We start from the raw sequence: 12247 nt of genomic DNA, 5'->3' as shown, positions 1-12247 counted from the left end.
CAGGTTTGGACCAAGTACCTTTATTAAATGGCATAAGCCCAATATTTGAGTCCATTTCAGTTTTTTTTATTTTCAGGGAAAACAAAAAATTAAATTATACTACCCCTTTATTTGAAAACCTGCAAAGCAAAAAAGGTAAAAAAAAAATATTCAAAGCAAACAAAGAATGTTAGACATCTTGCACAAGGGGAGAGATCCTGTGTAACCTGTTTTGATATACGACATTATGACATGACAGAATATGATTTGTGTCCTATTATGTGGGATCAGCATCTAGATTGAACTCAAAGCATTGTATTTCTAGTACATACACCTGTCAGCCAGTGAGAACTAGTTACGCGATGAAGGCAATAGGAATAGTCAGTTTGCCCAAAGCGCTTTTCAAGGTGTCTTTTATTAAAGGAAAAACAAATATTTTGAAAATCAACTTGTGAACTTTTAGTCACACTCTCTGTGGCATAAAAGAAATGGGACAGCTGGGGGATAAATGAACTGTGCTAGTGTAAGATTTTCCTTCTCCCATAAGGCAGAGAGATCTGCAAGAAGCAGGCTACTGTCCAGCTGTATACTGTATATTGCGGAGTACTGGGGATGGGCTTTATCCCAGACTAAATACAGTAAAGCTGTATATACTGGGATATATTGACATTCATGTTGGTGCCTGCAATTATAGTACAGAAACTAGTTTAGACAAAGGACACAAGACACAATTATATAATATACTCAATGTTAAAGGGAAAATAACATTTCTTTGGCATATAGAAATAAGCTATTCCTCCATTGCATGGCATCAGCGAATGCAATAGTTTTGCAGTTCTCTACATTGACTTTACACATACTTCCATACACTTTATCATGCTCATAGCTGAGTAGGCTGACGTAGTTGGAAATAAAAGGTTTAGGGGCCAGGAGTGTTATTTATTGCTATTTATTTTGCTTGTGCAGGACTGCCTATGGGAACTCCCATGGAAACACACAGGAGTGCAGGTGTAAGTGATTTTCTGCTTGAATATGCTCACATGGGCTTTTCTTGGAATCCCAAAGTGTTTTTTTCTCACAACAGTCACTAAAGTCACATCCCTGTCTTGTAGGACAGTTGTCTATGCTCTCCCAATGAGCCCTTCCATTTTGTTTCCTTCTTGTTCCAGGCAACTCAACAGGAACCAATAGAAGAAGGACAAGAAAGACCCTAGTAGAGGAAGAACTTTTGGTATATGTGCAAGTCAATAGCTAAAGATAGAATAAATTGGTTAGTCTGGGCAGACCATTCTGGAGAGGACCACATCTATGGCCTGTTACATCATTTTGGCCCCCTACACAGGCCAAAAGGTTTTCTTATCAGTCCATGTATGGCAAGCATTAGATAACCCATCTTTATTACAAAGTAGTCAAACCACAACAAAGAAAAGAAAAAGTTTCAACTGCACATGATGAATGCAGCTAAAATGTACTATGTGTATACCCTCTGATACATTTCTCTATAACTTAAGAGGTGATAAATATGCTTATACATAAAGAATTCAGTTAGATTTTACTGGTAAAAACATTAGCTATAGATTTGTTAGACAGAGGTTTCAGCGCAAACTGTCTAATGATCTCTCAAAAATGCATGTATGTCGTTGCCCTAAAGTTTAACTTCAGAAGAATTCAGACCCATAAACTGATTGGAAGACATAAAAAATAGCTAACCAGTAAAATAAAACTTAGATTCTTATTATCAGATAATATAATGCTATGCATTGTATATTCCAGAGTGCACCTTTTGAGTACCCATAATGCTTCTGGAGTATGTTACACCCCTACCTAATACAAACTATATTTTGGTGCCAAAAATTTGACAAAAATATGTTGACCGCTCCTCATCTCTAATAAACAATAATTTTCCTAGGGGTGAAGGTAAAATTATTACTATTATTATTATTAATTTTTTAATTAAAAAAAGCCAAAATCAAGGCTTTAATGGGCAGTGAGTTCAGTAAGTTATTTTCTATTGTAAATGTTTTTGAAGATAAGGTTACTAAAGAAAATTGAGCATTTAATGTGGAGACTAAATGGACCTTTGCCTCTGTTACCTGTTGGTCTGATCCTGATGCTGGGTGGTTTGCAAAGTTTTATATAAAATGTATAATTGGACAGAATTAATACAGGTATGTGATCCCTTATCTGGAAACCCATTATCAAGAAAGATCGGAATAACCAGAAGGCCATCTCTCAAAAAGTCCATTTTAAGCAAATAATATTTAATAGCTAATTTACTGAAATGATTTCCTTCATCATCATCATTTATTTATACAGTGTCAGTAAATTATGCAGTGCTTCAGAATAAACAGGGATCTTAAAAAAGTATAATAAACAAGGGAATACACAGTAACAATAGGATCAGATGGACCTGCTCGCAAGAGCTTACAATCTACAGGGGTTAGGGGTACATTAAAACAAAAGGAATGTGGGTACTGATTGATGATTTAAGATACATACATAAATGTTTGATCAGTTTAGATATAATGAATATGCTTCCCTAAACTGATGGGTCTTTAGGGAGTGTTTGGAGGTTTGGAAGGAAGGGGAGATTCTGAGAGTGCCAGAGACAGGCAGAAGCCTGGGAAAAGTCTGGCAGTCGGGAAAGGGAAGAAATCATGAGAGAAGAAGTGAGGCGAAGGCAGAACATAGAACATAGGTTGCGTGAAGGAGTGTATTTTGGGATTGGAGATGAAGTATACGGAGGGGCTTTATTAGTAAGGACCTTATATGTAATGTATTTCTTTTTTCTCTGTAATAATAAAATAATAATAATAATAATGATCCCAACTAAGATATCATTACCCCTTATTGGGGGCAGAACAGCCCTATTGGGTTTATTTCATGGTTAAATGATTCCCTTTTCTCTGTAATAATAAAACAGTACCTGTACTTGATCCCAAATAAGATATAATTACTCCTTATTGGGGGCAGAACAGCCCTATTGTGTTTATTTCATGTTTAAATGATTCCCTTTTCTCTGTAATAATAAAACAGTACCTGTACTTGATCCCAACTAAGATATAATTACCCCTTATTGGGGGCAGAACAGCCCTTTTGGGTTTATTTCATGGTTAAATGATTCCCTTTTCTCTGTAATAATAAAACAGTACCTGTACTTGATGGTAACTAACCTAAAAATCCTGTTAGGTTTATTTAATGTTTAAATACTTTTTATCAGACTTAAGGCAAATAAATTAAGGAAAGACCCCTTATCTGGAAAACCCATATCCCTGGCATTCTGAATATATAGATCCTGTACATGTTTAGATTCCTTTTGTGAGACACTATACACCAGTCTTTTTAATGACCCTTTATTTGTATAGCACTCTGCCAGGGCCGCAAGGAATTTACAGCACCAGTGCTAAGTCCTGTGCCATAACTTTTATTATCATTATCTTTACAACCAAGAAATCAGGAAGGTTTTCATTGCTGTTCCCTAAGCTTGAGCAGGAGTAAAAAAACACCTCTTCAATCTTGGAAATTTTTATTTCTTGTGACAATGATGGTAACTCCTACTGAGAAGGAGAGAGCAGTGAGAATCGGCAAAGTGATGAATACTTTTATCCAGCAGGTTTTACCTAAAACACAAACAGAGAGATCCCAGTAATTTACTAATTTTACTATAAACAAGTAATGTGACATTTACAACTATCCTTTAGCAATAGTTACCGATGTCAATAAAGTTCTGTCAGTCATCTGTCTGTAAATTTAAAGTTAATATTACTGTAGTTTGTCTTAATTTGTACCCACCCAATATGCCTTTTGTAAGCCTGGTATCAGGGCAGAATTCCCGAGGGGCAATAGAGGCATTTTTCTGATCAGCCGGGTTCTGTACCAAGCACAGATACTCCCCATCCCAGGATTCAGGCTGCAGTGACACACGGATTGTAGTACCATTGGGATAGGGCTGGTACCGGCCTTTGTGTCTGTACATCCAACTGTAGGACAGCGCTGATGGGTTTGTTGGGGCAGAACAATGAAGGGTGAAATTGCACCAGTCAGGGCTAATCCGTACCTTCTCCATCATTATATCTGGGGTGGGAACTGGCTCTGTGTATAGAAACATACATTTAGAAATAAATTCTATCTGTACAAGAGAGATTGAAATTAAATACAGTAGATGTAGTTTCGGTAACCATATTTCAAAGCATTGGACTGCACAAGGATATGGAATCTTGAATGCATTATAATAAGCTAACACATATATATGGCACATACCTCCTAAGGCTAATTACAGACTGATTTACTGTCAGTGAAAGAACAGGATCTAAGACCTGTACTTTAAGATGAGTTAAAAGTAAACAAGCAAGGCAGTAAAATGGCAGGGAGGCAATTCAAATTGTAGTTATTATTATTAACATTTATTTATAAAGCGCCAACATATTCCGCAGCGCTGTGCAGTCTGTATAGAAAGATATATTAAAAAAATAAGACTGCCCCTTTACTCCTGATTTATACCTCCTTACTGAGACCTCAACATGAATATTGTATTAAATCTTGCAAGCCCAGTCTTGTGACATGCTGAATGCCTGTACATGCAATTTTGGGGGAATTAGCAATGGTAGGCAGAGGATCTGGAGCATAGAGACAGGGACACCAAGACTTCAGGCAAAACTCAGGTTTATTTAGGGCCAGTTCTTCCCAACAGAAACATAAAGACATACGTTCATAAACAGTTCAGTGTTATGATATGTCCCTCCTTCAGGGTTCTCAACTTCCAGGGTTGGTTCCACACTCTGGAACACTCAGGCTTCACAGTAAGCCTTGCTGAGCCCTCTCAGCACTCATCCATCTGGTCAGAACTCCCTCTGCTCCCTGCAGTGGCAAGTGGCACCCCCAGCTCCTCTGGGAGTTCCTGACACAGGCAGCCCTCCTGCTCTGTGCCCTGCTCTGAGAGTGACCTTCACTCAGTCAAGGTTCAATTCCAACTCTCGGTGTAAATCACACAGCCCTTTTATTGGCTGCTCACCTGCAGCCTAATCAGGCAGCTCCCTACAGCTGGCCAAAACAGCATTACCTGCTGTAAAACCAGGTATTTTACCTTGGGCCATTTGTATTCCACCTTAAACACTGGTGGAAATACACCAAATAATGATCTTTTTTCATTGCATCTCTCACAGTATTTATTATTTTTTATATTTATATTGTTAAAATGTTGGTTGACATTAAGTACAGGGCTCCCTTGATGCCAAAAGTGGCCACTCGGTGTTGAACAGTATTTTCATGTTTCCATTAAACTTACTCATTACATTTTTGCCTTCCATTATATGTGTATGTAGGCTGTTATATTGCCTAGATGTTTTCATATGTGTGCAGACAGATCATGTGGTGAAAAAACCTCAGTGGATGAGAAAGTGCATATTAGTTTGAACTCCTGGAGAATATGGGTGAATTTATGTGAATTATGTAGTTTCCACTTTGTGCATAAAATTTGGGCAAGCAGTCTGTGCTTTGGGCACCAAACTTTGTAAACTGTATGGGGAAAGGGCAAGTTGTGTAACACTAAACACTTACCATACACAGTGAGAGTAAAAGACAGATCGACTGTTTGTGATTTGCCTTGCAGTACAATGATTGCTGTGTAACTCCCGGTATCCTCACTCCTCAGTTCCCTGATCCATAACCTTGTGCCGCTGTTATCAGCATTCAGTCGCTGGGAGAACTGACTGTGCCGGAAACTCAGCTGCTGGTTTTTGTAATCTGCCAGTCTATATTTTTTTCCATTGCTTATATATTGCCATGATACCTGTTCTACAGGCTGTGCCAATGGCTTAGTTGGTGCCAGACTGACAGATTGGGTGATTAGCCCATACACCTGGATTGGACCAACTTGCGCTGTAGTAAAAAAAAACCAAAACATAATTTGTGTTTTGTGTGTATACAAATAGGTTTACATGTATTCCTGAGAATATAAATTAGTTTCTGTTAACAGGTCTGAATGAACTGCAAGAAAAACAAAATTAATAACTTAATGTTTTGCAGAAACGTCTGATAAGGGCATATTCAGTATTACTTTATACACTGACCTCCCAAAGGGTTTATAGTAATTACAAACTGAGACAAAGCAACACATATTAATTAATATCCCTAACTTTCTATCCATTATACCCATTGTACTGACCTGTAACAGTGAGGAGGGCAGGAGAGAGAAGGCAGAGAAGGAGCTTCTCACTGACACTGACCGACATCTTGGTCTGCTTCTCTATTTACAGTCATGTGACACTGACCGGGTATCTTCCACTGACCGGGTGGGGGGGAGACAATCAAGGGCCACAGGAAACAGCTATGAATAGTGTGACAATGCAACTGACAAAAAAAAAAAAAAAACTAGGTGTCAGTGCACACCCTAATAACATCTCCTTCTTGCTGTTAATGTTGTGTTGGTCTTAATAATACATGTATAATAAACATTCTAATTTAATAACTTTACTGTTTTTTATTTATCTTTTGGTTATTTTTGTTTATTGGAAGTTACACTGACCAGTTGAGAGATATATTTTCAGCCTTGCTCTTGGACAGGTTCTTTCACATTCAGTACTTGGTGTTAGAAACTGTGGGTGACCACATCCTTATCCTGTCCGGTGGCGCATCCTGTCCCCTAATATTCTCATCACTGTGGGTTAGGCAAGGTGCTGATGTACAACAGCTTCATTCTCACTAGCATTTCTGCTGTGTCATTTCACCTGTTAATTATTTAGTGCCGTTGGGCCGTATTATTGTGCATGATATTTACATGAACTCTGGTGTATGCCAGAGCCATTACATGGCAATTTACGGCAAAAGTGGAAGCTTGGAGAGTTTTTTTCTACTTTGAATAAACTCACATTTTAAAAAAACTCAAATGTTTGCTTATGTATTTAAAAAATCCAAGTAGGAAAAACTTGTTCACATAAATAAACTTGAATTTGTGAGTTTATAAACATGAAAAAAAATAAAGAATCTCTATTTGTAGACTGTAAGCTCTTTTGGGCAGGGCTCTCTTCACCTCTTGTATCGGTTATTGATTGCTTTATATGTTACTCTGTATGCCCAATGTATGTTACCCACTTATTGTACAGCGCTGTGGGATATGTTGGCGCTTTATAAATAAATGTTTATAATAATAATAATAATGTAGAGTGTAAGCTCTTTTGGGAAGGGCCCTCTTCACCTCTTGTATCGGTTATTGATTGCTTTATATGTTACTCTGTATGTCCAATGTATGAAACCCACTTATTGTACAGCGCTGCGGGATATGTTGGCGCTTTATAAATAAATGTTAATAATAATAATAATGTAGAGTGTAAGCTCTTTTGGGCAGGGCCCTCTTCACCTCTTGTATCGGTTATTGATTGCTTTATATGTTACTCTGTATGTCCAATGTATGAAACCCACTTATTGTACAGCGCTGCGGGATATGTTGGCGCTTTATAAATAAATGTTAATAATAATAATAATAATAATGTAGATTGTAAGCTCTTTTGGGCAGGGCCCTCTTCACCTCTTGTATCGGTTATTGATTGCTTTATATGTTACTCTGTATGTCCAATGTATGAAACCCACTTATTGTACAGCGCTGCGGGATATGTTGGCGCTTTATAAATAAATGTTAATAAATAAATACAATAAATAAATAATTGAATATATGGCTTGATTTTGCCTAGGACAACTCCCATTGACTTTTTACATAAACTCGCAAGCTTTTAGAGTTTTATATTCAAGTTTTTGGTTTTTGTTGCACTTAATAAATATAGGCAATTTGAGTTTTTGAGCAATACATTTGAATATAGGGAGTTTGATTTGCCAAAAAAAAAAATAATAATTTGAAGGTTGATTGTCACCCCCTTAATTTTACTATATATTTGGTTTTATCTTTGTCCCATTTTAATATCTGTATAGGCATTATGTTGGAGTATATAACAGAGAAATAAATTTAATATCAGACAAATATAGAACACAGAATATCCTTATGCATTTTGTGCCCCAAACACTTAATCAAAAGCCTATGAAGTGCTTGTTGCATGAAACACATAAGGCTTTTTGTGTTCTAGGTTTTTTTAAAAAAATACATATTACTTTTATTTTACAATGCCTGCGAGTGCCTGATTAACTGTTAGTAAAAAATGTTTGGTTTTACACTTCTTTACTGTTTCTAGGATATTTTAGGGCATGTTTTGGCAAGGGTCATTTGTATGTATGTATGTATAACTTTATTTATAAAGTGCCACAAGGGTACGCATCGCTGTACAATCTTACAATATACACAATTACACACAGGGAAGACAAGTTATAATAAATAAATACAATAAATAAGTATAAATACACAGGGAGTAAGTGCCATGTGGTATGAGACACAGTAGGAAGGAGGTCCCTGCCCCATAGAGCTTACAATCTAAGTGATAGAGCTTACAATCTAAGCACAGCAGGTTATAGCTGTTTCTTATCACCTGAGCAAGGCATGAGTGGGTTGCTCAGAACTGTATGTAAGGAAGCACCAATACAAGTTGTGCAAGGCTACCATGATCAGCAAATCATTTTGATTTGTAATAACCATTATCATCATCATTTTCATTATCTTTGTTCCCAAGATATTAGGAGAGGTAACAGGTTTCATTGCTTATCCCTTAACTTGGAATGATTAAAAACACATCTCTTTTATCTTAGATTTTTTTTATTCCTTGTTACAATGATGAGAACTCCTACTGACAAGGAGAGAGCAGTGAGAATCGGCAAAGTGATGAATACTTTTATCCAGCAGGTTTTACCTAAAACACAAACAGAGAGATCCCAGTAATTAACTAATTTTACTATGAAAAAGTAATGTGACATTTCCAACTATCCTGTAGCGACATAGATGGTTACTGATGCCAATAAAGTTATGTTAATCACGTGTCTCTGTAAATTTGAAGCTCACATTATTGTAGTTTGTCTTAAATTGTACCCACCATTTATCACTTTTGTAGTCAAGGTACCGTTGCAGATTTCCCGAGCAGTAATGGAGACATAGTTCTGACCAACCGGGTTCTGTACCAAGCACAGATACTCCCCATCCCAGGATTCAGGCTGCAGTGACACACGGATTGTGGTACCATTGGGATAGGGCTGGTACCGGCCTTTGTGTCTGTACATCCAACTGTAGGACAGCGCTGATGGGTTTGTTGGGGCAGAACAATGAAGGGTGAAATTGCACCAGTCAGGGCTAATCTGCTCCATCTCCATCTTTATATCTGGGGTGGGAACTGGCTCTGTGTATAGAAACATACATTGGCAAATTATTTCTATCTGTACAAGAGAGAATGAAAGGTAATATAGTAGATTATATAATGTAATTTTAGTGACTGTATTTCAAATAATTGGGCTGCACAAGGATTTGGGATCCTGAATAAAGTAACAAGATAAACTTCACACATACATTATACATGGCACATACCTCCTTAGGCTACAGATTAATTTACTTTCAGTGAAAACAGAATAACAGAATCTAAGAACTGTACTTTGAATTAAATCTTGCAAGCCCAGTCTACAGAAAGATATTCATAAAAGAGTCCCTACCCAGAAAAGGATAAAGTGTATGTTCTAAATCCAAAAATGTTCTTGCATTAAAGGGCAAGTAAAGTTATAGTTACTTTGGGAAATCAGTATACAGGATGTATGTTAATATTCTTGTAGATTACACATTGATATAAGTTTGAGTTGAAAAAATACATCTGCCCACCAAGTTCAGTGTATCCTCCAACACCACTGAACCATATTTAGATGTGCAAGCTAAGGGGGCAACGGCAAGGCGACATTAAGTACAGGGCTCCCTGGATGCCAACAGTGCTACAAAGCCCCCACACAGTGCTGCACGGCATTCTGGGGTACAACCTGTACTCAGCACTTGCCTAGATGGGGCTCTCTAGCTCAGGCATCTAAATGGTCCCATGCACAGTATATGGGACTTGCACAATATTGGTCTATGTGTACAGGTGCAAAAATGTTTCCATTAAACTTACCCATGGCATTTTTGCCTTCCATTATATTTTTATTTAGGCTGTTATTTTGCCCAGATGTTTTCATATGTGTGCAGAGAGATCATGAGGAATATGGTTAAATTTATGTAAATTATGCAGTGTCCATTTTGTGCAGAAAATTTGGGCAAGCAATCTGTGCTTTGGGCACCAAACTTTGTAAACTGTACGGGGAAAGGGAAAGTTGTGTAAATAACTTTGCCTATATCTCTGCATACTGAAAATATAATACAGGTGCCATTATATGAACACTTACCATACACAGTGAGAGTAAATGACATTTCTACTGTATGTGCTGTGCCTTGCAGTGCAATGAATGCTGTGTAACTCCCGGTATCCTCACTCCTCAGTTCCCTGATCCATAACCTTGTGCCGCTGTTATCAGCATCCAGTCGCTGGGAGAACTGACTGTGCCGGATACTCAGCCGCTGGTTCCTGTAATCTGCCAGTCTGTGTCTTGTTCCATTGCTTATATAATGCCATAATACCTCTTCTACAGGCTGTGCCAAGTGCTCGGTGGGTGCCAGACTGACAGACTGGGTTATTAGCCCATACACCCGGATTGGGCCAACTTGAGCTTTAGTGAAAAAAAACAAAAATCAAACGTCATTTGGGTTCAGCTGCACACTGTGTACAAATAGGTTTAAATGGATTCCTGGGATTATAAATTTAGTTTCTGTTATCAGGTCTGGATGAACTATAAGAAAAACTAAAGGTAGTAAAGATCATATTCAGCAATACATTATAGACTGATCTTCCAAAGGGTTTATTGTAAGGTACATAGTGAGACAAAGTTATGGATATTAATAAGTGAGTTTCTATCCATTATACCCATTATACTGACCTGTAACAGTGAGGAGGGCAGGAGAGAGAAGGCAGAGCAGCAGCTTCTCACTGACACTGACCGACATCTTCCTCTGCCTCTCTATGTACAGTCATGTGACACTGACCAACATCTTCCTCTGCCTCTCTGGGTACAGTCATGTGACACTGACCGACATCTTCCTCTGTCTCTCTGTGTACAGTCATGTGACACTGACTGGCCACTTCCACTGACTGGGTGGGGGGGGAGACAATCAGGGGCCACAGGAAATGGGTATGAATAGTGTAAGTGAGAAAAATGCAACTAACAAAAAAACAAAACTAGCATCCAGCTTATATGTTGTTAATGTTGTTGTCATTTATCTTTTGGTTATTTCTTATTTATTAAAAGTTACAATGACCAATTGAGAGATACATTTCAGCCTTACTCTTAAAAGGGTTGTTTCACATTCAGCACTGGGTGTTAGAAACTGTGGGTGCCCACATCCCCATCCTGTCCTGTGGGGCATCCTGTGTCCCCCCTCCCTGCTCATCCCTGGGGTTTAGGTTTATTCTCACTAGTATGCTATTATGTGATTTCGCTTGTTAATTATTTAGTACAATTGGGCCATATAATTGTGCATGATTTTGATGCAAACTCTGGTGTATACCTGAGCCTTTACATTGCAGTTTATACCACAAGTAGAAACTTGAAGTTAGTACAGGCTTTTGAAAAACATATTTTATTTTACTGCATGTGTAGTTATTTTTCTTCTATATACTGTAAGTATCTGTATAGGCATAATGTTGCAGTATATGATGTAAATGAAAATCCTTTAATCCAGAAATGTACCTGAGACAGGAGCAGCTTTGACAAGATAGGCTTTTATAACATTGCTTTAATTAAATAACCGCAATGTCAGACCATAATAAGGACTATCCTATTGGTGAATCTGTTCTTGATCATATGTAGAACCTGTATTTGACTTTTATATTGCAATAAAATGGCAGCTGTTTGAGAACCACTGACCCCCCATTCTGCCTGATCCTGCACTGCATTGGTCAAGGAACACAAACCTCCAATATCTGGGATGTTCTACCAACAAAGTCTCAGCAGGGACTCACAGCTCCCACAATCAGGCATTGTAACAGAGAAATAAACTTTATTTCAGACAAATAAAGAACACAGAATATCATATGCATTTTGTGCACCAAACACTTAATCAAAAGTCTATCAAGTGCTTGGTGCATGAAATGCAAAAGGCTGTTCTGTGTTCTAGGTTTTTTTTTAAATACATATTACTTTTATTTTACAATGCCTGTGAGTGCCTGTCATACTTTGTTGGTAAAAATTCCCTCCTCAAACTATAGGTCTGGGGCACGTGCGCCCACTCCCTGCTTCATTACCGGTGAGGCTTTTTTTTCTTTTGACTTTA

At 37.8% G+C, this 12247-nt stretch overlaps 1 protein-coding gene across 2 annotated transcripts; it reads right to left on the bottom strand.

The window, feature by feature from the left end:
* Positions 1-3264: 3264 nt before the first annotated feature.
* LOC108648295 (T-lymphocyte surface antigen Ly-9) lies at positions 3265-11029 on the bottom strand. 2 transcript variants are annotated; one of them, XM_031890815.1, is made up of 4 exons: positions 10855-11029; positions 10267-10587; positions 3772-4071; positions 3265-3599 (listed from the first exon to the last, which is right to left on the bottom strand). In XM_031890815.1, the coding sequence occupies exons 1-4, from the start codon at positions 10919-10921 to the stop codon at positions 3490-3492; spliced, it is 798 nt and encodes a 265-aa protein (XP_031746675.1). In that variant the 5' UTR covers positions 10922-11029; the 3' UTR covers positions 3265-3489. The 2 variants fall into 2 exon arrangements, with proteins under 2 accessions (XP_031746675.1, XP_017951991.2); XM_018096502.2 differs by lacking the exons at positions 3265-3599; positions 3772-4071 and adding exons at positions 8641-8765; positions 8946-9245 and having other exon boundaries at positions 10855-11025.
* Between the last annotated feature and the right edge of the window lie 1218 nt (positions 11030-12247).

The sequence above is a fragment of the Xenopus tropicalis genome, chromosome 8 (genome assembly GCF_000004195.4).
Source record: "Xenopus tropicalis strain Nigerian chromosome 8, UCB_Xtro_10.0, whole genome shotgun sequence".
Lineage (NCBI taxonomy): Eukaryota > Metazoa > Chordata > Amphibia > Anura > Pipidae > Xenopus > Xenopus tropicalis.
This window is presented reverse-complemented; position numbering and strand designations above follow the sequence as displayed.

Coding starts and splice junctions, on each gene's coding strand:
- LOC108648295 (XM_031890815.1), bottom strand. CDS start 10,921: ATGTCGGTCAGTGTCAGTGAGAAGCTGCTGCTCTGCCTTCTCTCTCCT. Junction 4,072..10,266: donor ATTTACTCTCACTGTGTATG/GTAAGTGTTCAT, acceptor TTCTATACACAG/AGCCAGTTCCCACCCCAGAT. Junction 3,600..3,771: donor GCTTACAAAAGGCATATTGG/GTGGGTACAAAT, acceptor TTTGTGTTTTAG/GTAAAACCTGCTGGATAAAA.